Here is a 26724-nt window from a genome sequence, read left to right on the forward strand (position 1 = left end):
GGATATGAACTTAATATATTTACTGAGTTGTGTGAAATTGTCGTTGAAGGTAACCTATTATGACAAATTTTGTATCTTCTTTTATTTCTTTCATTAATACCCAAGGGTGTCAGTAAGATATATATTATAAGATATATTCACTTAGCTATCGAACGTTCTTATTCAGATTTTTAAGTCTTAAAAACTATCATAACATGGTTCATTTTGTATTCTAGAGAAGTAAACAAACTACAATCGATACCTTTCGTAATTGACATGTACTTTGTACTAGCAGAATTGTTTTGCTTTTGATTTTTAGTGTCAAATAATTATCATACCATTTATTTATTGATTGAATTAGTTTTATGCATATGAAAAACCCATCAACAGACTTCATCAAAGAACATTAAAATAGATATCCTTATTATAAAATAATATTAAAGACATTTTTAGTGCAGTTACAAAAATGTGTTTCTATATTGCCTGTTCATTAACTTTAGTTGCCATTATTTAAGTAAATTTCCTCACTTGTTAATTTCCATTCTGTTATCGAGCAACTCAGGATTGAGGAAATGCAGGGTTTATTTCTTAAGGAAATAAATTTTTTTAAATGCCCCTTTTTCAAACATTACTTTCTTAATTGACTTTTTTTAAATCGAAATATCTTGATATTTTGAGACCTAAGGCCTCAAAGTATTTAATTCTGTAACATGTTTATATATAACGAAAGTCTCGTTGATTAGTCTCAATACTGGTACTATGTTTTTATTTGTTGTCATATAAAATTAACATACCATATATATATATATATATATATATATATATATATATATATATATATATATATAATCCAAAATGAGTGAAAGGTGATATCACACAGTATAAATAATCAAAAAAGAAAAAGAAAATGAACATAACAGTTCTCACAGTTATCAAATATATTCGAAAACATTTGACCTAAAAAAATGTATTTGTTACTGCACTTCAATCTATAGTCCAGAGGTAAGAAAATTGTTTCAACTAATACCTCAGTTTTTTGATTCGTGAAATTGAATATTTTTTTCCCTTTTGTCCCCATTTTGATAAGGTTGTATCAAATTTGGTGTCTATGGCTCTGGATGTGATATCCCGTGCCCTGTGAACTGTAGAAACAGAACTTGCAACATACAAAATGGAGAGTGTTACGAATGTAATCCCGGCTGGACAGGGGCAATGTGTCTAAAAAGTAAAGTGATAACTTATCATGATATATAATAAATGTTTGAATTGTACGCTCTATATCTCATTTCTTCTTTACATGAGTAAACATTGCATAAGTATTCACAATTTCAATATTTTTTTTTAATGAAAAGAATGTAAAGAAGGGTGGTATTGAAAATTGTACTCAACCGTGTGTGGGACATTGCAGAGCTAACACTACATGTAATCACTTGACTGGTCTGTGTGATGGAGGATGTGGTGCAGGATGGATTGGATATAAGTGTGATGAAAGTAAAGCTCAATCTAATAACATGCTTTCTGTGTTTTTTCCGTCGTGGTGTTTTGTTAATCTATTGTAATATTTTTATCATAATCAGATTTTTCTCAGAAAATAATTGGCAAAATGTAGAAAAATATTGACGTTGAGCAAGGAAACAGAATATTAATTGTTTAAGGAAACTTCAATGTATTAAAACATGACCTCAAACTGTAATGGACAATAAATTTCAGGACACAAAAACTGTGAATAATTGCAATCTTAATAAAAATATTTTTGAATTTTGAATATCTAGCAAAATTAATTTAAATTAACATTTCAGGTTTTTAAACAATTCCCATGATTTTTCTTTTTATATGTGTATTAAAAAAATGTGTACAACTATTAAAAGCACTACGACGAGTGATGAATTGCATTTGATAAGACGATTGCAAGATATATATATTTTTTAGGTCACCTAAGTAAACTCAGGTGACCTATTGCTATCCGTTTTCGTCCGTCGTCGTGCGTCGTGTGACGTGCGTCGTGCGTTAACAATTTACATTTTTAACTTCTTCTTAAAAACTACAAGGCTGATTATTACCATGTTTGATGTGAGGCTTCTCCATGGTAAGAGAATTCTAATTTATGAAATTCATGGCTCTACCACCCACGGGGCACCACATTTGGGGCCAAATATGCAAAAATAGCCAAATTTTCAAAAATCTTCTTTTCTACTCCCACACATGTGAGGAAAAATCTGGTTGCATAGCTATGATGTCCATGAGGCCCTCTACCAAAATTGTGAAATTCATCACCCCTGGGTCAGGGGTTCAGGCTCTAGGATGGAGCTAATATGGTCATATATTAAAAATGTATTGAATCTTAGAAAACCTTTTTCTCTATTTCCATATATATTTGTTAAAAACTAAATGCTTGGTTTTAATGTCCATGAAGTCCTCTACCAAAATTGTAAAATTCTTGACCCCTTTGTTAGGGGTTCAGGCTCTAGGGAGGGGCCAATATGTCCATATTGTAAAAATGTTTTAAATCTTAAAAAATCTTCTTTTCTACGCCCACACATGTGGGCAAAAAACTAAATAAATGGTTATGATGTCAACTAACTCCTCTACTTACATTTTGAAATTCTTGGCCCCTGGGTCAGGGGTTCCGGACATGAGGTTGCGGGGGGGGGGGCAATATGGCAATATAGTGTAAATGCATATAATGTTTAGAAATTTTCTTCTCTATTATCACACATATGTATTAAATACTGACTTATAATTATGTTTACCAGGAAGTCCTCTGCTGAAATTTTAATTTTCATGTCCCCTGGAGTAATGGGTTTTGACTCTAGGGCAGGGCCAAAATTGATGTATAGGTGTTAATGCATATAATGTTAAAAATTATCTTCTTTACTCCCACACATCTCAATAGAAAACTGAATTCATGATATTTGTAGACCAAATCTTTTAGTTTTTCACCAAAATTATAGGTTTCACAGTTCTTTTTGAAAGATTTCAGGCAGGGAGAGGTCGTCATTACAAATTTAGTTACTGTAAACAAAACTGTAAACAAACTTTTATTTACGTGCGAGAAATATTCGCGAGGTTTGCGAGTGCGTCCTCGCGAATTTGTCGAATGGTTGATAATGAATGAAGCTTTGTCCCGAAAGATAATCGCTGCTAAGCAGTTAATCTCAGGAAACTCGCAAAATAGTGTCGCGAATAAAAATTGATCTCAGTATGCAATGTGAATTATTTGAGTCAGTAGGACCTATGCATGCATTTTTTGAAGGATAATAAGTTTTGACAAATCACACATATAAACTGAATTTGTTTGTGTAAATTATAAATTATAGAATGCTCATATGGATTTTTTGGAATAAACTGCAGTGAAACTTGTAATGATAATTGCAAAAATAATACAACCTGCGACCCTATTAATGGAGTATGCCTTAACGGTTGTGAAGATGGATATATTGGAACACACTGTAACAAATGTAAGACATATTTCTTTTATGTTCTGATATTTTTTACATTGATCAATTCACTTGTTGATAATGAATAGTAATAAAAGATTTTGGTTATTTCAGCTTGCCCAAAAGGTTATTACGGTAAAAACTGTGCCTTTTTCTGTTCTCCAAATTGTGAAACATGTCACACGAATGGATTGTGCTCTTGTAAGAAAGGGTGGATGGGTTCAAATTGCACTGAAGGTAATAACATATAATGATAATGTGTTGCATTGACTGTATTATACAAAACTAACGACTTGCGACCAAATTTACAAATGCTCATTATTCATTAGCTACCCAATTATTTAACTTAATATCTGTAAAGCATTCAAACAATATTTGCTAGTGATAATATCATAACTAGTTGAATGACTATTTTATAAAATAATTCAATTTTGGTTGAGAACCTTCTCCTTTACGCTCAGGGATTGGGAGGGGGTAAATAACATAACTAAAGATTCTTATGGATAAGATGTAATTTGATATAAATTGCTATGTATAATTTATGCACGTTTCGGATATTTCATAAAACTGAAATAATTTACGACTTTACAAGTTCATTTTAATTTTTTTATGTCATAAAACTATGAATATGATGAAATTGAAAGCAAAGTTGCTTTGTTAGTTTTCTTCATGAAAAAAACACCGCCCACTTTACACAGAATTTATATTTTATGTGCAAGAAACTTAAAGTTCTTATCCTCAAGCTACTTTTTAGCTACACTCTGTACACAAATAATTGAATTACGCGGTTATTGACGTTATAGGTATTTAAAGAGGGACTACCTTTGTTCATGTACTTGTAAAATTCCAAATGCTTAATCTGTCTTTTTGATGTACCGAGAATAACGATGGTGTTAGTAATGTTTTGTGTATACTTCCAGGAATAATTTTATCAAGTACGGTGGATGGCAGCACTAATATTCTAAAGACAAGAGGATTTTGGATTATTGGATTATCAATATCAATGGCAGTCAACGTCGTTTTCTTCTGTACTACTTGCAAATTGATCAGTCTGTGGTAAAAAAAAAAAAAAAAGCTTACACTGTAATAATTTCAATCAAACCGATGTTGATGTATTCAAATATTGTTTTATTTTCCCTCGTTATTTATTTACTTACACATATATTTTCATAGGAGAAGATCTTCAAGAGGGAAGGGGACCAATGCTGAACCTTTCAGGTCTGCGTCGTATGTTGAAACAGCAGTTGCAACAAATGAAGACTTTCATTACCAGGAGCTCAATTCATGCAGTGAAAATAATTATCAAAATTTATCGCTACATTGACAATTGCTAGTTATCCTAATCTTAACGCAAAAGGGCAATCAGTAAAATTAGCTATGTAATGAATATACAAAATATATAATCAATTCTATAAAATAGATAGAAAAAATGTACTGTATTTCCTTAAAACATTCAAAAGCCGTCTATTTTAATTTAACTTCATGTTGCTACTACATTACATTCAAGAAAGTTTGAATAAAATACTTTTAAACACAAAGTAGCTAGATTTTGTATTACCTAAAAGCACTTTAATTTGTTAACAGAATAATTTTGTATCAAGTTGCATTGTCGATAATTCGGGTCGATCTATCCAAAAAGCTTTACTGATAAAAAGAATGTCAAATGATGTCAGTGATTTCTTCAAATTTTCACATTTTACCCTTCTAGAAGCGGCTTATTTTTTAAAAACCATCCACTCATACTATTTCTCTGTGTAAACATAGCACTGTGGAATCAATTAAAATCTCGGAGGTACTTTTTTGTGAATTGTCTATTCTTTTGAGATTTTCGAGACGAATTTTCTATGATCCATTCTTTTCTTTTCCTTTTTTTTTTGGATAAAAAAAGATTGAATTTCATAATTCATTGATGGTGTTTTCCGTTAATAAGGATGACTTAAGAAATCCAAGAAAATTGAGCGACCACAAATTTTAAATATTCCAGTACTAGTGTAAATTATCAAAGGCACTTTCATATCATTGTTAAGAATTGCTCATTAGAATATGATCTAAATTTGATTATGATTAAAATACGCATTACAGGTAAAAAAAAAAAAAAAAAAAACTAAGGTATAGATGTTAGAGAGCTGATTGCTAAATGTTTTCATGTAAACTGATTAATATTTTAAATCAAATTGTAGTTTTGTCTAATTCTTGATATTTGATTATAAATTATTGAGCTATTTCTTTAATCACTTTTTAAAATCTTTTTAACGGCGTTAGAAGATCTCAAAACCATTCCCACATAATATTATAAAATCATCTAAGTTTCAAAATTATCGGTAGGCTGAAAAGAGGTTGACAAATATAAGTATTACTACGTGATACACATCTGTATGAATGCAACAAATACGTCTTCTGTATAAAAATGATTTTGACAACAAATGTCAGATAAAATATATGTGTATTCACATTACAACAAAGATAGCTATGAAATGCCTGTGCTTTAAACACTTTTATATGTTTTATTTTGTTACAAGTGTTCTTGTGAAACCGTCAGAAAATTATCAAAATTATTCTTTTTAATTTACATGTATCTTTTGTAGTTTGAGTCAAAATTTTATTGTACAAGTTCTTTTCCTATCGTTTCTTAATTTTAAAAGCACTCTTATGTGTAAGTAACAATGTATTACAAGTAGTTTTATAATTTTTTTAGGTGGAGGGGGGTTGTAGAAGCAACATGTACATGGATAATAATACATTACCTTTTCTACATTACACCCTGTATCAGCCCGAAACACCAATAGCCGGAGACCGAATGCCCTAGGGCTCATACATTTTATTGATTGAGGACTGACTGATACAGGGTATAGAATGGAAAATGATATATATTATTATATTTATTACATACTTAGTAACAACATATCGACAGCATGATCGACGCCTTACTTCAATACAGGTATAATATCGCATGAGTTACGCCAGACGTTGTTTTGAGACGCATAGATCATTGCCTTAAATGTCTCCCATATTCTGAAGTGGAAAAATCAGAGGAGAGTCGGGAGGGGTGCAACACGGATCTGTATTAGCCCTGCAGATTCTGTATCAGCCATTGAAGCTGATACGGGTATTGTAAATTTTGCTGCATCGCATAAGCAAAAACACTGCATTTATTTCTAAGTATGTATTAATGTGCTATAACAATAATTCGTATTGTAATAGTAGTTTTGTTTTCATCGAATTAATTATTGACCTGTTTGCCTTATGTTGATCGAAACCATCGGTGTATTTTATATATCCACATGTCATAAATGAGGCTTAAAAGATTTCTATATTTTTCGTTATCTTCATATGTATACATGATCGTATAGCTAATTAACATTACGACACATAGCTAGATTTAAAAATCAAGAATACGCTAATAATCAATTTAATTATAGAACAAGGTTGGTGATATCTTATTGTACTGAAGGTCCTCCATACAATTGTATAATAAATTTATAAATAAATGAGGTTTGCAAAATTACTTCCATATTCATACAAATATTTCTTACCGTACAGAAAAAATGAATTTTGACCGCATTTATTTTTATCTCGCAGGAATCTTTCAAGTGTTAACATATGGTAAGTTAAATGCTTAGATATATGTAATATGGCGTTTACCAATTTGAAAATTACAACAGATCGAATTGTACTATAAAATGTCAACTGAAAGTATAACCAATCTACAGTTAAACTAATGCGGAGAAAATTTCTTACTTTAAAAAAACGAGAAACAGAAACGTGATTTGAATATTTAGCTAAAAATGCGGACCAAATACTGTTAATGATAAAAACACGATGCGGTTTTATAATATCACTACGCATATATTCTCGATTGATGTTTTGAATTATGTGCAAAGGAAAGGTAAGAAGATGCAATTTTGCCTCCGAATTTCTCATTCGATTTGCTTTCGATTAAAAAAGGTACCATGTGACAACCTAAGTCGAAAGCAAAGTCTAAAAGTTGATTGAAATTCTGAAGTGCGTCCGATTTTTAATCGATTCTCTCGTGAGAACAGTGAAGTCATAATTATTTTTTTGCATATAATAAAAACATTGAAAGGTTTTACTAATTAAAAATCACCTTAGAAATAGTATCGCTAGACCATCCCAACAATCAACTCTAATCGACCTTTTTGAGCAAATCGATTACACCTCACATTTTAAAAATCGCATCGAGTATCTCAACTTTTAAACGCACATATATATTAGTTTTACTGTAAATGCGATTTTTAAAACATAAGCTCTATGCAATTTGAAAAAAAAAACATATTTCAACATAAGTAATATATTTGTTTTTGAATATGTTATATAGCAGACAGCAATAACTTAATTTTTTTCTTCAAAATAATGGATGACACGACACCAAGAAAAGATTTGTTAGAAACAGAACTTTTACGTTTTGGTTATGTTCAGGAACACAAGCATTGTTTTATCGCAATATTAATTCAACAACAATATTTACATCTGTATGTGTATGTCATATGAAATGTAATTATTTCTATTTTTTAACTTTGTTAAAAAGATGATTTGTCACAACATAAATCGGCAACACAGGCACCCATATATACCGGGGTATCGGTTCCACTCTATGAAGCAAGTAACGCCCTGGACAGAAATCCAACAACTTGTATGAGGACGGAAAACATAGGCCCCAACTCCCCAGACAAGATTGTTTGGTGGAAAGTGGATCTCGGTAGAATATACAGAATCTACAGCGTCAACATCCTGTTTAAATTATACCCTGGTTATGGTAGTCATTTTCCTGCTGGATTACAAATAACTAATTGCTTTGCATATTTGTAAAAAGGTTTTCTATCCTGAAGTTTCATCTCCGCGCCAGACAGAATTTATATTTGAATTCTACACATGCGGACCCAACTCTTCTAACAGTTTGCTGCCAGCATGCTACATGTAACCATATAGCCATCTTGGTCATCTAGGCAACCTGAAATCTTGCTTAAGATGAACATTGGAACCTAGACACGATGTCGCACACTTTACGGTTTTTTTTGGATAGAGCTGAAAAAACACTATCTTAAATACATTGTACATTTACTCTGTGACAGCGTGTCCAGGTTATGTTCATCATCGAGAGCAAGTCCGTGCTTATATGGCCAAACAGTAAGTGCTGCTCGCACATTGATAGGAGAATCGGTCCGCTGTTGAAGATTTCAAACCAAGAACTCCAGTAAGGATAGAGATAAAACTCATGTTTAGGAATTTTTTGCTTGTGTTTTTGTATAGTTCTTAATTCATAAGAATGCATGTAGTTATATATGTATAGCAACAAAAGTTGTGTAAGAAAAAAACTGTATTTATTTGTTTTCATCTTATATAGGGACAATTTTATGACTTTGCTTGGGATATTCGATATTTAAGCTTAACAACTGTACAATTTACATAGTCATTATCATGAACTATGATATGAGTAAAACCATAGAACAGTTTTGTTCATATGCATTTATTCATTATCATTCAAGAGTAATTGATATCAATGTTTACTGTGGAATCATTAGAATTCGTGGTGGTTCAATTTTCGTGGTATTCGTTGGTAACTTTCTTTCACACACTCCACGAAAATTGGCTCCCATGAAATTACAGGATCCACAGTATTGATATACAATAAAACAAATCAGCTAAAGTAAATGAACTATTTACAGAGATCAGACAGCGAGGTCGTTTTGCCGGATTTTCCCTCCATGTATCAACAAATGATGGTAGTCTACAAAGTTCCTCTCTGTGTTACAAGGACGGACCAGAGCTGCCGCCTTTGAACTTTACAGCTGTCTGTATACAATCAGGCCGCTATGTGACATTTTACAACGAAAGGCTTGATGGAGTTAGGTACCCGGAGGGATACGAATTTGTCAATGCTTTTACTGAGCTATGTGAGGTTGTCGTTGAAGGTAAATTTATCAACTTATTTTTACAGTGTACCAATTTTTTAATCGATGAAGTTTCCCCCCCCCCCAAAAAAAAATCACTAAAATCCAATAGAGAACTCCTTTACCATGTTCGGTACCCATTTAATATGATGGGTTTTTCAAAAATCTTTTTCGATGAAGCTGTACAAAACCTGAGGATATGTTGATGCTTCTTTCAATATCTTACTTAATTGATCAAGGTTGTACCAAACCTGGAGTTTATGGTAACAGCTGTGAAACTCCATGCCCGATCCATTGTAAAAATAACGACTGCAACATAAAGAACGGAACGTGTTATGAATGTGATCCAGGGTGGAAAGGAACAACCTGTCAAATAAGTATACTGACGGTTTTATGTTACAACTATTGTTGAATCACTGTTGTCCGTAGCGGACCAATGTTCGTGTCTTTCATGGGTAACCCTTGCCAACGAATTTACATTCCCACGAATCTATACATTATTACTTGTTTAATATTTATTAAAATCACAATGATTACACTACCAACGAAACTATAGATACCTCCAAACGATCTAAGAAAATGTTGGCTACCCACGAACACTAACCCTCAAGCATAAAAATCATAACACTGTATACTCTTTCACACGGGTTTTGTTACCACATTCTTTATTCATTTTCGTTTTCTACTTCGGAAAAATATTATAGTTTCTATCATTTCAAACAAGTATTTAGAAATAGCTTTTTTATCTCTGATGATTAGCATGTGGAAAGGGATGGTACGGTGAAAACTGTAGTCAACCGTGTGAAGGGAGTTGTAGAGACAACGCAACCTGTAATCACGTGACTGGTCAGTGTGATGATGGCTGTGAAGCCGGGTGGACAGGATCTTTTTGTGAAAAAGGTATCTTTAATTTTAAAGGAAATGCTAAACTCAACAAAACCTATAAGAGAAACAAACAAACAAAACCAGATTGCCAAATGACTTTCATCTGTGACCTTTATATCAACTTCATTGGCCGATATAGATTATTCCATTCCAAGCGATTCATAGTTTCTACGACATATGGAAGCAAAGATATGATTCTTTTAGAGGAACTTTAGATACATAGACAACTTTAGCCGTGTAAGCTTTTTATTGCAGAATGTGCTAACGAAACATTTGGATTTGAATGCACCAACAATTGTAGTGGCAATTGTCTAAATGACTCCCCATGTAACAAGCGAACTGGTCATTGTGATAGAGGGTGTAATCCTGGATATGCTGACACTGATTGCAGTAGAGGTTTATTAAATTTTTAATCATATCCGTATATTGCAATTAATTTAATTTGACTATATATGAAAAAAAAAATTTTAGCATTTTAATCAACAGTAAAATTTAAGATATTCAGGTTCAATGATTTTGAATTTGGTAGAACTAATTTTCATAGAATGCTCATCTGGATATTTTGGGACGGGCTGTAGGGAAAAATGCAGCAGTCACTGCATAAATAACACAGCCTGTAACCATGTCAGTGGGATATGTCCAAACGGTTGTGGGAATGGATACATGGGAACGCAATGTAACAGCAGTAAGAAATGAATGAACTTTTCGTAAGAAATTGATTCCTGTTATAAACGTTATTTTGTAAGTTGATCATTTAACATGATTGTAAATACTTCAGCTTGCAAAGGTGGGTTTTATGGTAATAATTGTTCCCTTCCTTGCTCTCCAAATTGTAAGGAGACATGTCACCACACAGATGGATTGTGCTCTTGTAAGGCAGGTTGGATAGGATCATTTTGTAACAAAGGTAAAATATATGACGATAGTTTGTTTCAAGCCTAATATTCAATCTACATTTGTAAAAGTGTTACAAAAACAAAAACACTTGTTATTTTGTAAATGGAAAATGTTTCAGGGGCATGTTGTTTACATTTATAAAGGAAATCACCTGCTAAGCTACATTTTGTTTTTTCATATCGAAATGTTTGTTATAACAAATATTTGTTGTTAGATTAATGTATCACAACACATGCTCGTAATGAAATCAAGTTGGTTTACAAGACGAACAATGGTGAACACATTTGTTATTTAGAGTGTTTGCCGGGACATTTTGGAGTGGCTTGCAGGGAAAGTTGTAGTGGGAATTGTGTAAATAACACGACATGTTATCACATAAATGGAGTATGTCTCAGTGGATGTCAAAACGGATACATTGGACACCAATGTAATCAATGTAAGAGATAAAGCTTCATCACCAATGTCAGTTTGAAATATGTATGTCCATTTCATTGATATATGCATTTAGTTAAACTAGTTTGTGTTTTAAAGACAGCTCTAACATTTAATGCTTCGTGTTTTGTTAAACATTAAGCTTATGGGAAGTTTAACTTGCTCAATGATCTTCCCATTCTTGTAGCTTGTAAGGAAGGATATTATGGCAGAAACTGTTCTCGTGTTTGCCCTCCTAACTGTAAGACGTGTCGGAATACAGACGGATTGTGTACTTGTATGGAAGGATGGATGGGATATGATTGTTCTTATGGCAGGTGTTCAATAGGAAGCGAATATGGACTGAAACATTTACTTTTAATCAAACGAATTCTGAGCATTTCTTCTGTGAAGAAAAAAATAATAAAACCTTGCCAGACACATAGCATCGGTTAGGGGAGAGGCCTTATCTTGCAGCAAACATTTTTTCTTAAATAAACGTATAAAGAATTGAATTTTTATTGATTGGAAAATTAAGTCAGTAAATACCTTAATATACAACTTTCAGGTAGTACGCTATCCCCCTTCCCCCGCAGATTTGAATTTCATAGATTGAAAAATGTCATTTGTTTTTGCCTATCAAGACTTTGGATAATTGTGCGATCTCCTCCCCAATTTCAAAAATAATGCTATGTGCCTGCTTTCTACATTTCTATCGTATATAGTAATAAAGGCCGACCGAAGAAATAAATAAATAGATATGAATGTTGAAACTAGTTGAAATGATCACGAACAGCTACAGATTTGTTTGTCCAGTTAAAAAAATTGTTGATAAACAACAACGTTACATTGATGCGATCTTACACAACTATTACAATTTCAGAATGTCACCAGTCGTATGGAGAAAATTGTATGCATCCATGCAGTGAACTTTGTATAAATCAGACATGTGACAGATTTAATGGAACATGCCTTCTTGGTCGTAAAGGTACAGAGAGAGGGAACTCTTTGGTTTTTCTTTTGATAAAATTTTGATAATTCTTTGAATATATGCCTTAATTAATTATGACACTGAAGTTTTTCACTTTGTCTTTTACTGAAGATGTTGATGAAGATAGTTCACAGTCTGAGGACACTTTGTGGAAAATTGGATTTCTGATATTGCTCGCTGTGTTAGTTATTATTACCATTGGTGCATGTACAATTCTTAGATTACGGTAACCAAAAAATAGTATTGCTTAAACGTTTTGCTCATTTTCAATGTTTTGTTTTTTTTTATTTTCTTTATTTTTAATATTGTTATTAACTAGAAATTATGTTTTCTTGATAGAAAATCATTACGTAGGAAGTCTAACAAAGTTTCACGGAGATCTGCGTCCTATGTCGAGAGATCGATTGACAAAGATGACAGCTTTCATTATCAAGAACTCGACATTTGTAAAGACGGCGATTATGAGAATATAACACTTCATTGATCGGCACAGTTATCACAATGCAAAGATCTCATGTCATTCATATACGAGGAAGAAACGTTGATATAAAATGGACAGATACTCAATACACCACCTTTTTTCAATCAGAGAAAAAAAACAAGATAGCTCAACAAAATTGCATGTTTCATTTAAATGTATTGTAGCATTGATTTCCTCAAACAGTTTCCAACGTCTATTTCAAAAGGTCTTTTAAATTTACGTATAATATGTATTATTACGTATAAGGAAACACACCACAGGGAAGAATACAAGCAGGAAACTACCATTGATACCTCAGCAAGCATTGTTTATTTTGCACTTACATGTACAAAGACGTGCGCCTTTTTTAATATATCACACAAGTTTACTACATTTGAGATCTATTGATTAAAGTTTACCCTTGGTTAACGGTTTACGGTTTATCTTCTCCACAATCAGCAAAATTATAAAAAAAAAATTAGCACAGCGCATTTTAAGATCTCGACCTTCAACATTAAACATGTTAAAAGATACATCTGAATGAACAATGAGTTGTTATATGATAGTTTTCTAATCATCGTGTCAGTATAACATGTATTTGGGTGTGAATATCAAGATTCTTTAATTATTTTCATACATCGACCACCGAAATGTGTAACTAATAAAAAATAACGTATATAAAGACGATAAATTTGTATTATTATATGGACACAAGCAGGTACCAAAACCCGTTTGTTTCATTGTCTACGCTAGTCAAATATTCAATTCCAAATGCAATAAAGATTTATTTACAGAAACAGTTGGGGTTTTTTTTTAATTAACACAACTGTGATGTATGAAGGATCCTCATGATTTATTTATCAAATATTATATTAAAGGAATATAAGAGTTTGCAAAAATTCAAAAAAAAATTGCTCCATTATTTTATTACGAGACTCAGATTTAATTTGATATATAATTTCCATCAAAAATATATGCAACACGACTGAAAATAACTGTTAAATGTATCTTTAGAATGATAATAGAATCAGATATGTTGTGCATTAAGTCTTAATTTAATAAGTTTCAACATAAAAATATTAAATATATAATTGTATAAAGGTCAAATAAGGTCAAATTGATCTCATTAACACAAACTACTGCATCACATACTCACGCGTATACATAAGACTTCAATTTGTTTTGACAGAAAAATTAAAGAACATAATGCTTGCAAAGTACTTTGAAGGACTTTTAAAATGAATTTTACATTAAATCATTAAAACAGTTCGACCGAGATTAATGTAAGTAGAGTCAAATACTAAAGTTTTCAACTCGGTTTCTCTTAATCCTATGTATTTCCTCTAAAACTGCCACATGTGAGCTGTCGTTTTGCTTGCTTTTGAAATACCCACAGACCTTCTTGAAAAAAATAGACTTGTCTTCGGCATACGAATGCACAACTCCATGATACAGTTTAATTATTTTAATTATTTGTGACGTCATTTCCCGGTTTTCCATCACGTTATATTTTCTTTTTTTGTCACGAGGTTTATCCTGAAGTCCTTTAAAGCCCAATTTCCCTCTCCTTTTCATAGCAAAGTTTACAGAGCTTTTGAAAAATAGAAGTACAATTTATTTGAAAGAAAAAGGTTGATAAGTTAAGAAGTGAATGACACCATGCGAATGCGATTATAATTTAGAATATAATTTTTTTTTAATAAAATGAAAAGGAACAAGGGTGAATCAAAACAAGTTTGTTGATCTTAATTGATCTTAATTGTATTAAAATATTCAGATTAGCTTTATCATCATTCCAAGGACGTTCAAAGGAAAGGAACTCTAGAAAGTGCAACGCTCGAAAAATGAAACAGAGTATCGCTAATCAATGATTTGATTAGACGAGTATTTTGATAGAGCTACATTGTTTCTTAAATCTCACTTGCAACAAAATTTATTTGGGAAAATTAAAATTTATATGTACATGTAGATTCGAAAATGATGCAATGCGAAATAAAATTATGAAGTAAAAGAATTCCCAAATTATAAATCAATTATTTGAAATTCATTATGTCGGTATATTATACTACATATTTTTTTTTCATTGTTGCAGCAGTACTAGTAATTTTTCATGTTGAATTTTTTTCTTTATATTCTATTCCATGTTTTGGGGTATTGCTATCATTAGTACATGTATTAATCTACTATATCAATGAAGATAAAAAAAAAGTATATTCCTTTTAATGACTTACTTTTATGCTGCTAGATAGCCCTGAATTAAAGATATCTAATTAAAAGACGACAATCCAAGAATAGTGTAGTAGGGTTTCACGTCTACCAGCATTATCCCAACTTAGTTTATTTACGACCAAAATCTTTTCAAAATAGAATGAATATAAACATTCTATGACTTCTTATACGAAAATATTTTGGATGTTTAATTGCGCACAACAATGTATTATACAAGAATACGTTCATACAAAATTTATAAAATGTTATTTGTCTTAACTGAGAAATATTTTTCATAGGTTAAGAAAACAAAAATGTTTATCTTACAGTTATTTAACTATACATTCTAAAAATTTAGGAATGCGTTTCCTAATTAGGGGTTTTAAGTGGCTAGAACACAAAACTTAAATCATTTATATCTTTAAAAAAAAAAAAAGACAAACATTTTTAAAAAAAACAATATAGAAAAGAAAATGCATAGATGGCCCAAGAAAAAAATTAGTGGTCTGCCCCTCAAACTTTCTTTCCAAGATAGCTCAAGAACAGTAACGAATATTTAAACACTTGTTAAACAAACGTGTTTGATATATAAAGACCTTTCATTTGAAATAAAGAAAAATGGGTCAGGCCTCTCAGATCAAAGGCAAGGTCATTTCACTTCCTTAAAATGGGACGGAAGACCTCCCCATTGCTTGCAACGAGATCATATCTAGTTTTACTTATTATTAATGTCATAACAATAACAGATGATAACATTTAGTTTTTCACCTTTTTAGTGTACATGTTTATTTTTAACAATAAATTACGCAACCGGAGGTTGAACATGTACTAGGAATCAAAACTTTTTTAAATTTTATATTAAAGAAAATGTTCAAAACAATAAGTAAAATTCGAATTTCTTTAAATATATAGCGTTTATATACATGTAAATACGTAGGGCTGACATTTTTAAGGTTTCAGGATCAAAATCAGGATATACTCGGATTTCCTTAAGTCTTTGGCGATTTGCTAAAAATTTAAATAAATTGTATAATTGTCAAAGGAAAAAATCACTGTTTTCATTAAGTTGATTGGTATTTTCATATACTTTAAGACATTTCAATGTAAGACAATGAAAATAATTATTTTATGTTCTTTTAATCCAGTAAACTTACTTATTGTCAGGGCCGCAATAATGTTACAATGTCGCAATTAATGGTGCATTTTATCTAACTCATGAACATATTGTACAAATTTTGATGGTAGTATTATATACCTTATCCTTCATGTAGCTTCAGTCGTATATCATACTTCTTTTACACTCCTTTTTAATTATAGCCGATGAACATTTTATACCATTAATGTAAATGTACTATCTAAGTACTTTCGGTACTTTGACGATTATAGGTAACGTTATTTTGATTTTGAGTATAACGTTTAAACTTTGATAAATATCACAAAAGTTCCTCGTATAAAAAAAAGTTTACAAAATTTAGGGGGTAAAGCTAGAGAATGATAAAAGAGTGCCAATACAACTTTGCATTTCAAGTTATTTATACAACACCAAATACATCCTTTTGCCATCCCTTAATAGCTTTCATCAGAAAGGTTTCTTAACATTATGGTTGTTGTTTTTTATAACTCTGCTCAATCAACCAATCAGTGACTAGCGAATTCTATTATGTAAGGAAGGGATATTGTTTATGCCCGGCGCACCTGTCAAGTTTTAACGTGATCTAATTAGGAAAATCGCACTGAAAAGGAATTGATAATTAACGAGGTAAATTTCACGCGGAATTTCCAGGTTAGCTCAGATGGCCATTAACGTTCTAACAGAATGAAGTTTAGATACATTATTTATTATCTTTTGGGAATATCCTTAGTGTTCGCATTTGGTAAGTTTATAAAGGTTTATAAAATAACTAATTCAAATGTTTAAAATCTTACCTTATTAAAAAAACAAATTCATTTCGAATTTTATTGGGTAGGATTGTAAAAAGTAAACAAGTTAATGAGATGAGGGTTATTTTAGATACTCAAAAAGTTGTATTTGGTTTAACTATTTTTTGACGATTGCAAAATAATTACCGTAAGATTTATTAATTTTAAAAATTGATGTAGCATCATGGTTATTTAGATATAAAATCAATCGTGAAATTAGAATCATTGGATTAATTTCGGTTTAGAATATTCTACGTTGCAGGCAATAAATTATTATTTATTAAAAGTACGACTAAGATACTTCGGTTTTACATCTTAAGATGTGTCTTAGAGCTTAAAATAAGATATACTAATATCCCAGGACATACTCTAGATGGATATTAAGGTACTGTCGTGATCATGACCACAGGTTTTTGATATAATAAGATGTCACGAAATAATATAATTCTCAAAATATTTTCATCTCAAAAAAAATCTTATCTGTGGCATATTTATTTTACAATTATTTTTTTTTATATTTCTTTTACAGATGATTTATCAGATCAAAAATTTGCATCCCTTTCACCGATATTCATTAATGCATTGAATTATGATGCAAGTAAGGCAGTAGATAGAAACCCCTTAACGTGTATGAGGGCAAATGCAGTTGGACAAACCTCCGAGGACAAGATTGTTTGGTGGAAAGTGGATCTCGGTGGAATTTACAGAATCTACAGCATCAACATCCTGTTTAGATCCTACGACGGTTACGGTATTCATTATTTCCTTCCTTGTATCTAGAAGGGGGTGGGAAAATCAAATTGTTTTCAGTTTTCCAATTTAAAGAAAACGTATCCATGAAAAATTCAGCTAGAGTATGCATGTTCTTGTTCAAAAATAAAACATACAGGACATTGTTTTTAAAAATCCAAAAAACCATAGTGCTAATTGTTTATAAAATAAAATGTGTATATTGTGTATAAAAATAAAACATACAGGAAGTTTTGTCAAAATACGTGTAACTACATAAACAGGGTTGTGTAAACTACGGTTTTTTATGTATGAAAAAATGACAATAACAAACCGTGAACCATCTCAAAAACCCATAAATATATAGATATAAATAAAACACACAGGAACATTATCAAGTTACATGTAGGAAATTACTTAAATTCTAAGATTTATTCTACATTACTCAGATGTATTACAAATAGGAACCAATTTAGTTTCCGAATGAATTTAAGGGATTTGAGATCTTGTAATTGAGGATGTTGGATGGTCAACAAAATATCTAAGAAATATACCTTATAGTTCTCAATTTTTATATCTCAGAACATTATCTTTTATTTAGTAAAAAGAAATTCTGAATATTTTAGCTTTAAAATTTTGATACATATATTTCCGAATATATTCCTCTATCTTTACGGAGTCCATCGTCTCCAGGAAAATAATATATTCTAAAAATTACCACGACAATCGAACCCGCTTAAACTATACAATTCCGAGTAATTTATTTTCTTAAAGTATCAAATTAAATGGGCCATAACTCAGAGGGATGGATACTGATCCCCCATTATCTTTGTATTTTTTAAGTTTGTTTTGTCTACAGATTTCAATGATATACTTCTCAAGAAAATCTTGATACAACAACATTGAGGAGTGGGATACCTTAAGGTCAAGATCTAGTAAATGATTCCAGAGAGTCTTTTTGGAGCTAGAACCATTATGACGTCATAATTAATTAGAAGAATCTTTTTCCCGTACTTTACGGCTAAAAAGGAATTATGTAGAAAATTGAACAATTTCTTGACATTCTATGTTAAAACATGGGAAAAATAATCCCGATACCTATATTCAATTTGACATCATTTTAAAGAGGAGTTCAAGAGCTTGTTTAATTCCGTTTTGAGGGAGACTGTAGGCATTCTAGATATATTTCATTAGTCTAAAATGGACAAAACTCCAAAAGTTGTTCTTTATTTCCTGCATATTTCATTGAAAATGACGGTTTAAAACATGATTTTTTATTGTTTTTACCAAAACGTTTAGGCCCGGTACACCTTATCAAACAAAGCTATTGTCATGAAGCATCATTGAAAAAAATTATATCTTAAATTTTAGAAACTTTAAGGCGCATTTCATTTACAAAATCTTGACCTTAATAAATAATTCTCCATGACTTACGAATTACGAATTACAATCTTCAAAATGTCTAGTATACTCTTGCGTAATATGAGAACGCAAAATGTTTTATCTGCTTTGAATTTATTAAATCTTTCCTCAGAGTTTCGACAACGAGGACGTTTTGCTGGGTTCTCGCTGTATGTATCAGCTAATGATGACGGACTGAAGAGTTCCTCTCTATGTTACAAGGACGGGCCTCAGTTGCCCCCCTTGAATTTTACAACTTTCTGTATAAAACCAGGTCGCTATGTGACATTTTACAACGAAAGATTGGATGGAGAATTTTACCCAAAAAACTATGAACTAGCCAATGTTTACACTGAGCTTTGTGAAGTTATAGTTAAGGGTAACTTCCATTATATATATATATATATATATATATATATATATATATATATATATATATATATATATATATATATATATATATATATATATATATTTCCTTGGATATGTCGTGTTTTTATTCGTAAATTGTTTCATAACTGAATGTTTTGCACAACATTGGAGATCAAATTATTATAAGCTTGATAATGCATGTTATAATTGATAATTTTGAAAATTAACATTAATATTGGTTAGACTTATCATGTTTTAAGACAATCTTTGACATATCCAGGGCTGATCATAGAATATGACAAAAAACTCTTGACATTTTATTAATCAATTGAATTGATAAAAAATAATTCTGTTTCAATGTATATTTTAAATGAAAGATTTCTTAGATACATGTAAATGAAATCAATTTATTTTCTACATATATAATCTTATATTTATATTTGCAAATAAGATTCCTTATATGATCTTATAGAAGAGCAAAAACGTTCATTTCTGTGTAAACTTTGTACGGGTTCAAAAGGTTAAATTTTGAGGTCACAGTGATCATCGCGCGAGCTTGCGTTATTATCAACACAAAAATACGGTAATTTTATAACGATCGCATTGCTTTTTTTATACGTAAAAATTAATAATAAACAGAAATGTTTAAAGGTTTACTGGGGTATGAACATTGTTAGTACGTTATCAAATCTTTCGAGAAGTATTCCGGGTTTCTCATGAAACGATTACTTGACCAACAAAGTCAGATATCCATGTGAACTTTCTAAATTGCTGTTTAAGTTTTTAATAACTATTTTATTGAGTCTGTAACAAAACCTGGCAAAACTGTTCTTTTAAAATGCATTTGGTACATGTATTTATATAAATGATCAATTCAATTTTAATCATTTCTAATACTAATAAACTTTTGATTTTAGTAAAACTGTATACTTTTTTGTTGATTAAATGGTGTTTTTTTAAAGATTTTTTTTCATCATTTAATTAAGGTTGTATTAAACCTGGCGTCTATGGAAGCAATTGTGACACTCCTTGCCCGATCCATTGTAAAAACAACGACTGTCACATACAAAACGGAATGTGTTTTGAATGTAATCCCGGATGGAAAGGGGCAACCTGCCAAATAGGTATGATGATAGTATTGTGATGGTTTCTGATACTAGTTTAAGCAAATTCTTTTACATTTTTTTCTTCTTAAGCGTTTTCTTAGTTGTTAACTATCTTAATATATTTTATCAAAAGTGATTTTTTTTTCATATGAATAGAATGTGAAAATGGATGGTATGGTGAAAAATGTAGTAAAAAATGTGTAGGAAATTGTATTTACAACTCAACATGTAATCACGTGACTGGTCATTGTGACGTAGGATGTGATGCTGGATGGAAAGGATCTATGTGTGACAAGGGTAACCTTAAATTATTCATGTTTGTCCGCTGTGTGAAACATCTCTAAACGTAAATGAAGTGGATTATTTTTAATAATTAAACTTTTTTTGCATATGAATAGAATGTGAAAATGGATGGTTTGGTGAAACCTGTGGTAAAAAATGCGTACAAAATTGTAAAAACAACTCAACGTGTAATCACGTGACTGGTCATTGTGACTTAGGATGTGATGTTGGATGGACAGGATCTATGTGTGACAAGGGTAAACTTAATTTGTTTACGTTTGACTGATGTGTGAAACATCTAAAAACGTAAATGGAGGGTCTTATTAATCATATATTTTTCATATGAATAGAATGTGAAAATGGAAGGTATGGTGAAAAATGTAGTCAACGGTGTGTAGGAAATTGTATTTACAATTCAACTTGTAATCATGTTACTGGTCATTGTGACGGAGGGTGTGGTGTTGGATGGACAGGATCTATGTGTGACAAGGGTAACGTTAAATATTTATATTTGGCCGCTATGTTTAACATCTTAATAAGTAAATGAAAGGTTATACTCTTTTTTCCTGTGAATAGAATGTGAAAATGGATGGTATGGTGAAAACTGTAGTCAAAAATGCGTGCGAAATTGCATAAACAACTCAACTTGTAATCACGTGACTGGTCATTGTGACGTAGGATGTAATGTTGGATGGAGAAGACCCAAGTGTGAAAAGGGTAACCTTAATTTGTTAACGTTTGACCGCTGTGTGGAACATCTCAAAACATAAAAGGAGGGTTTTTTTATTTTATTTATTATATTTTTCATATGAATAGAATGTGAAAGTGGGTGGTATGGTGAAAACTGTAGTCAACAATGTGTAGGGAGTTGTAGAGACAACTCAACGTGTAATCACGTGACTGGTCATTGTGACGTAGGATGTGATGTTGGATGGACAGGATCTATGTGTAACAAGGGTAACTTAAATTTGTTTCCGTTTGACTGATGTGTGAAACATCTAAAAACGTAAATGGAGGGTCTTATTGATTAAATATTTTTTATATGTATAGAATGTGAAAATGGGTGGTATGGTGAAAACTGTAGTCAACAGTGTATAGGAAATTGTATGAACAACTCAACATGTAATCACGTGACTGGTCTTTGTGACGCAGGGTGTGATTTTGGATGGACAGGATCTATTTGTGACAAGGGTAACCTTAATTTTTTTTTGTTCAGCCGCTGTGTGAAACATCTCAATACGTTAATGAAGTGATTAATTAATGGTTAGAGAGGTTATTTATTGTACAAACTAAATCTTTGAAGATAGCTAGTTTTATGGTTAGGAATTTAACTTTATATTGCATTTCATTTTATTTGCATTTCAAGTTTATTTCATTTTCTACATACTTCATTATTTGTCATTTCTCAAAATTTTAACAATTAAAACTTTTTAATATCAAAATTTTTATCATAGATTATTTTTGACATGAGATAAAGACATTTGTGATTAAATATTAAAGCAAACATACGTTTTATCATTAAGATCCAAAACCTGATTTTCGTGAAAATTTTAAAAGCAGCATTTCTTTTGTAGAGTGTCCACCTGGACATTTCGGGACTGAATGCATGGGGAATTGTAGCGGAAATTGTATAAACAATACAGAGTGTGATCCCATCAATGGCGAATGTTCTGATGGATGTATTGACGGTTACATTGGGAGAAAATGTGAAAACTGTAAATAAAATGTTATTCATTACATGCATTTAAGAATTTACGTAAGATTTGAATGATAAAATCATATATTTTGTTATATTATTTAGATACTGCCAACAACCATCTACAGTTCAAAAACTCGATTCAACCTTTATTGTTGATCATTGGATTTTCAGCACCAGTCGTGGTCAACGCTTTCTTCATTGCTTGTACATGTACATTAATAAGACACTGGTAAATACGATTTAATTATTTTTCTTTGTATATTTAAGATAATATGGCGTTTTAAACTGCCTTTCATTTTTTGTTTGTTTTATAGGAAAAAGTCTAGTCGCAAGAGATCCGATAAAGCTGATGTCCCTATCTCATTGAGGGCCATGTCCTACGCTAGAAGAGAGGTTGCATCGATTGAACCTGATCATTACCAATATGTTGATTTACCCGTCAAAGAAATGTGTTATCAGAATATGTCTTTTTACTGACGATGCATAAAGCTCATTCCTTATTCCAGAGGACTGGTTTGTCGTAGCGGATTTTTGACTAAATCAAAAAGACATAGGAAAACATTCAAATTTTAAGCATAGAATAATCACTGAGAATTTTTTTCTCAAAAAATGATATCGTTCATGGCCAAAAATCATATCAAGAATTCTTGAACAAAGTTTGATCTGGAATGGGTAATTTGTTGAGCATTAAGCCATCGTTATGTAGTTTATGTATTTTTAGTTTGGAAGATATTCCAGAAAAACAAGCATTTGTTAGAACAGTAATTTATCAATTTTCGTTAATTATTTTAATGTTAAAAAGAATTTGCAGAAGCAACTGATACATGTTCTGATTTTTCTCACTTTTTTTTTTACACTTTTTTACACTTTTTTTACACTTTAACACAATGTTTCATTTACATTTACATACTTACAGTTACTTACACTTTAACACAATGTTTCATTTACATTTACATACTTACACTTACTTACACTTTAACACAATGTTTCATTTACATTTACATACTTACTTACACTTTAACACAATGTTTCATTAATTTTATGAACAATAATATTTACATGTAATACCTCTCATCCCTAACTCATTATATATTATACTATGTTTAAAAGGAAGTTTTCAAACAAAAAAAATCTTTTTCTTAAATTGGTCAGTGATCGACATTTTAGATTATTACACGTAACTATAAATGTAATAACCTTTAGATGGTTTTTTTTATTTCTGAATACTAACTTATACTTATTACATGTAATTGATTCAATATGTTAATAAATTAATTTCTAACAACATTGGTTATTGGATTTACGAACTTTGAAACTATACCCATCTCGACTTGAGAGACGAAGACTTCATTGAAAGTGAAATTTCTTTATAAAATGTGATTTTAGGAATAATAAATCAAAATATTTACATTCTACTGTGTTTTTCCATTAAATTCCGTGATGTTTAAATGCCTCTAAATGCAACACCTATTCACTGCGTATGAATTTACAAGTAATTTACATAAATAGTTCTCAAACAGTGATTTCTATGTTACCGGTTAAAAAATGTATGTCATAAATGTTGTCAAAACACCATGTTTTATAATTATTCAACAAAACAGTTGACTTTATTGTTGAAAGCAACATTTCAATAGTTATTTTTTATGTATTATATTTTCATGCTCGTCGATCTCATCTCAATAGTCTCTGTGATAACCAGTTTAAACCGGTTTTACAAATCAGCTGTTCTTGCTATTACTAATTCACTCCCTCCGTGATCTGCACTTTATATCAATTTATTTAAGTAAACAATTGATTTCTTCAGTAAGGGAATGTAAATATAAGCATTGAATGATTTATTTTTAACGTCGTCGTGTCAATAACTGCCGTCAGATGAGCAGACAAATTATCATAACGCGCTAACGCGCGTTATTCAATTTGTCTGCTCACCTGACGGCAGTTATTGACACGACGACGTCAAAAATAAATCATTCAATGCTATAATAGCCTAACACCCTATCTTGGTAATGTGATTATTCAATCAAGAATTTCAGTAAAAAAAAAGGTGCAATGAATGGATTGCTCTAAAATGGTTTCATCGTGCAATGTAAGCGTATGTAATTCCCTTTGGTACTCTCTCATACATTTCATGACATAAGAAAATTCTGTACGAAGTATGTATGTATCATTTATATTGGTTTCCATTCCTTCACTCAGGTCTCAGGTAAATATATTTTAGCGGAATATTCATGAGATTCAATTTTTCATTGGATTTTTTAAAACTTTTCTTGCAAATTCCTGGAAGTGTTTGATGATTCATATATCTTATAACGTACAACATTGGATGTGGTTGATTCACTCAAAAAGAAAATCAACAAAAATAGTTGCGCAGACATCTTTTATATTTGGAAACATCTTTAAAACACAGATTGTAAAATAGTTCAATCTGTAATATATAAAAAAAAAAGGCTGAAGAAGTTTTTATCATTATTTTAGAGAGAATTTTATGCTTTCGTTTTATTGATGAAATCTTTGACTTTTTAATTTTGGTGCTTTACATGATAGATATTTCTAACTTTTGTACATCTGTATGTGATATGCCGTATTCTGTCAAATCTAAGTCTGAACACTGAAGAATGTTTATCAATGTCAAACCGAGGCAGAAGAAAGTGTTCCCATGATCCTCCTCACAGAATCTATTCTCCAGAAAATGAGCAAGCTCGTGAATAAATGTACTTAGTATGTGAAGGTATCCAATATGGCGCTTAATGTTAATCCGGATAACGGCATTCCTACCGAGAATGGTTTCTCCTAAATCTTCATCTGTGTACGTCAAGTCTAAAATGAAAGTTTTATAGTCGGTTTTTCTGAATCCTAAATATTTCCTATAAAACTGCCAAACATGAGCTGTCATTTTGCTTGCTTTTGAAATGTCAACGGAATCTATCCTAAAGATGGATTTGTCCTCAGCGTAGGAAAACACACTTCGATTGTACACTTTAATGATTTGTGACGTCACTTCCTGGTTTTCCATCACCCGATATTTCCCTTTCCTTGTCACGTGGATTATCCTGAGGTCCTTTAATTCCCTGGATCCCTCTCCGCTCCACAACAAAAAGTTGACCGAGCTTCTACAAAAAAGAAATACCTGTAATAGATTTTAAAAGTTACGTTTACAAAATTTGAATGCTAAAATGATAAGTTATTTCAATAAACATTTACAAAAAAACAAAAGGAAACAAGGGCTGATCAAAGCGTGTTTGTTGATTTAAATATTATTCACTTCATCTTTAATAACTGATCAGTCCGAACATGTGCAGTATTCAATTAGGCGAAGGCGCATTCGGTTGAAAGTTTAATAACTACATTGTTTTCTAGTTGCTCTTGCAACGATTAGCCAGCTGTTAGCAAAAATTAAGAGGTATGTTTACATGTACCAAAGTCTTTGATTCCAAAATGACACGAAAGACTTTTTTTAAAGTAAAATAATATTAACTTCATGCATTGGTTTCATCTAAAATTGGATTGAAAGATAGCCCAGGTTCATAAACTGTTTATAACTGTAATATATAAATTTTAATTATTAATGCGCAGAAAAATTATATTTCTATTCGAGAAGCAATTTAAGCGTAAATACAAGAAGGACCGATATTTATTCCAATGTACCTCTTACTTTAGTATATATTTGTATTTGTTTTTAATTGAAATAAAACTTTTTAATAGTTATGATAATTATTCTTGTCAATTTTGGATTTGTTCTATTTTTATGGATTATCGCTATTTAATTATATGTATTAATAAATATTTATGATAAAAAAAATTAAATTCCTTTAAATAACTTACTTTCCTGCTGCTGATTAGCCTTGTTTTTACAGTATTGATCCAATACACAGACGGCAACCCAAACATTGCGTTGAATTTTCCGTCTATCCGCATCGTAACTTTTGTTTGTTTACAAAAAAAGGACAATAAACATGCTCTTTTATAATGCATGATGTATCCATTATAAATACCTGATATACATTAACTGTGTTGTTGAATTTTTTCATAATGTTAAAA

The 26724-nt window shown here is 31.0% G+C and overlaps 2 protein-coding genes and 1 long non-coding RNA gene across 3 annotated transcripts; all 3 read left to right on the plus strand.

Moving 5' to 3' along the window:
• The first annotated feature begins 6900 nt into the window (after positions 1 to 6900).
• On the plus strand, positions 6901 to 11989 carry LOC105337223 (multiple epidermal growth factor-like domains protein 10). The gene is made up of 10 exons (XM_066067552.1): positions 6901 to 7019; positions 7963 to 8190; positions 9101 to 9346; positions 9565 to 9702; positions 10085 to 10225; positions 10466 to 10606; positions 10755 to 10895; positions 10989 to 11117; positions 11403 to 11543; positions 11727 to 11989. Exons 1-10 carry the CDS (start codon positions 6962 to 6964, stop codon positions 11972 to 11974), a joined length of 1611 nt encoding a protein of 536 aa, XP_065923624.1. The 5' UTR covers positions 6901 to 6961; the 3' UTR covers positions 11975 to 11989.
• A 4955-nt stretch (positions 11990 to 16944) lies between these two features.
• Positions 16945 to 20716, plus strand: LOC117688544 (uncharacterized). Its single transcript, XR_010712063.1, has 4 exons — positions 16945 to 17051; positions 17627 to 17848; positions 19361 to 19606; positions 20586 to 20716. It is a non-coding gene; the product is annotated as an uncharacterized lncRNA (long non-coding RNA).
• A 634-nt stretch (positions 20717 to 21350) lies between these two features.
• Positions 21351 to 23443, plus strand: LOC117687701 (multiple epidermal growth factor-like domains protein 10). Its single transcript, XM_034464689.2, has 7 exons — positions 21351 to 21478; positions 21564 to 21704; positions 21804 to 21944; positions 22038 to 22178; positions 22562 to 22702; positions 22789 to 22915; positions 23001 to 23443. The coding sequence occupies exons 1-7, from the start codon at positions 21466 to 21468 to the stop codon at positions 23161 to 23163; spliced, it is 867 nt and encodes a 288-aa protein (XP_034320580.2). The 5' UTR covers positions 21351 to 21465; the 3' UTR covers positions 23164 to 23443.
• The last annotated feature ends 3281 nt before the right edge of the window (positions 23444 to 26724 follow it).

The sequence above is a fragment of the Magallana gigas genome, chromosome 1, assembly GCF_963853765.1.
Source record: "Magallana gigas chromosome 1, xbMagGiga1.1, whole genome shotgun sequence".
Classification (NCBI taxonomy): domain Eukaryota; kingdom Metazoa; phylum Mollusca; class Bivalvia; order Ostreida; family Ostreidae; genus Magallana; species Magallana gigas.

Excerpts from the sequence above, each read along its gene's own strand:
- LOC105337223 (XM_066067552.1), top strand. The coding sequence starts at position 6,962 with ATGAATTTTGACCGCATTTATTTTTATCTCGCAGGAATCTTTCAAGTG. Across the intron at positions 8,191-9,100 it reads TAAATTATACCCTGGTTATG|AGATCAGACAGCGAGGTCGT; the intron begins GTAGTCATTTTC and ends AACTATTTACAG. Across the intron at positions 10,607-10,754 it reads TGACACTGATTGCAGTAGAG|AATGCTCATCTGGATATTTT; the intron begins GTTTATTAAATT and ends TAATTTTCATAG.
- LOC117687701 (XM_034464689.2), top strand. Across the intron at positions 21,705-21,803 it reads AAGACCCAAGTGTGAAAAGG|AATGTGAAAGTGGGTGGTAT; the intron begins GTAACCTTAATT and ends TCATATGAATAG. Across the intron at positions 22,916-23,000 it reads TGTACATTAATAAGACACTG|GAAAAAGTCTAGTCGCAAGA; the intron begins GTAAATACGATT and ends TTTGTTTTATAG.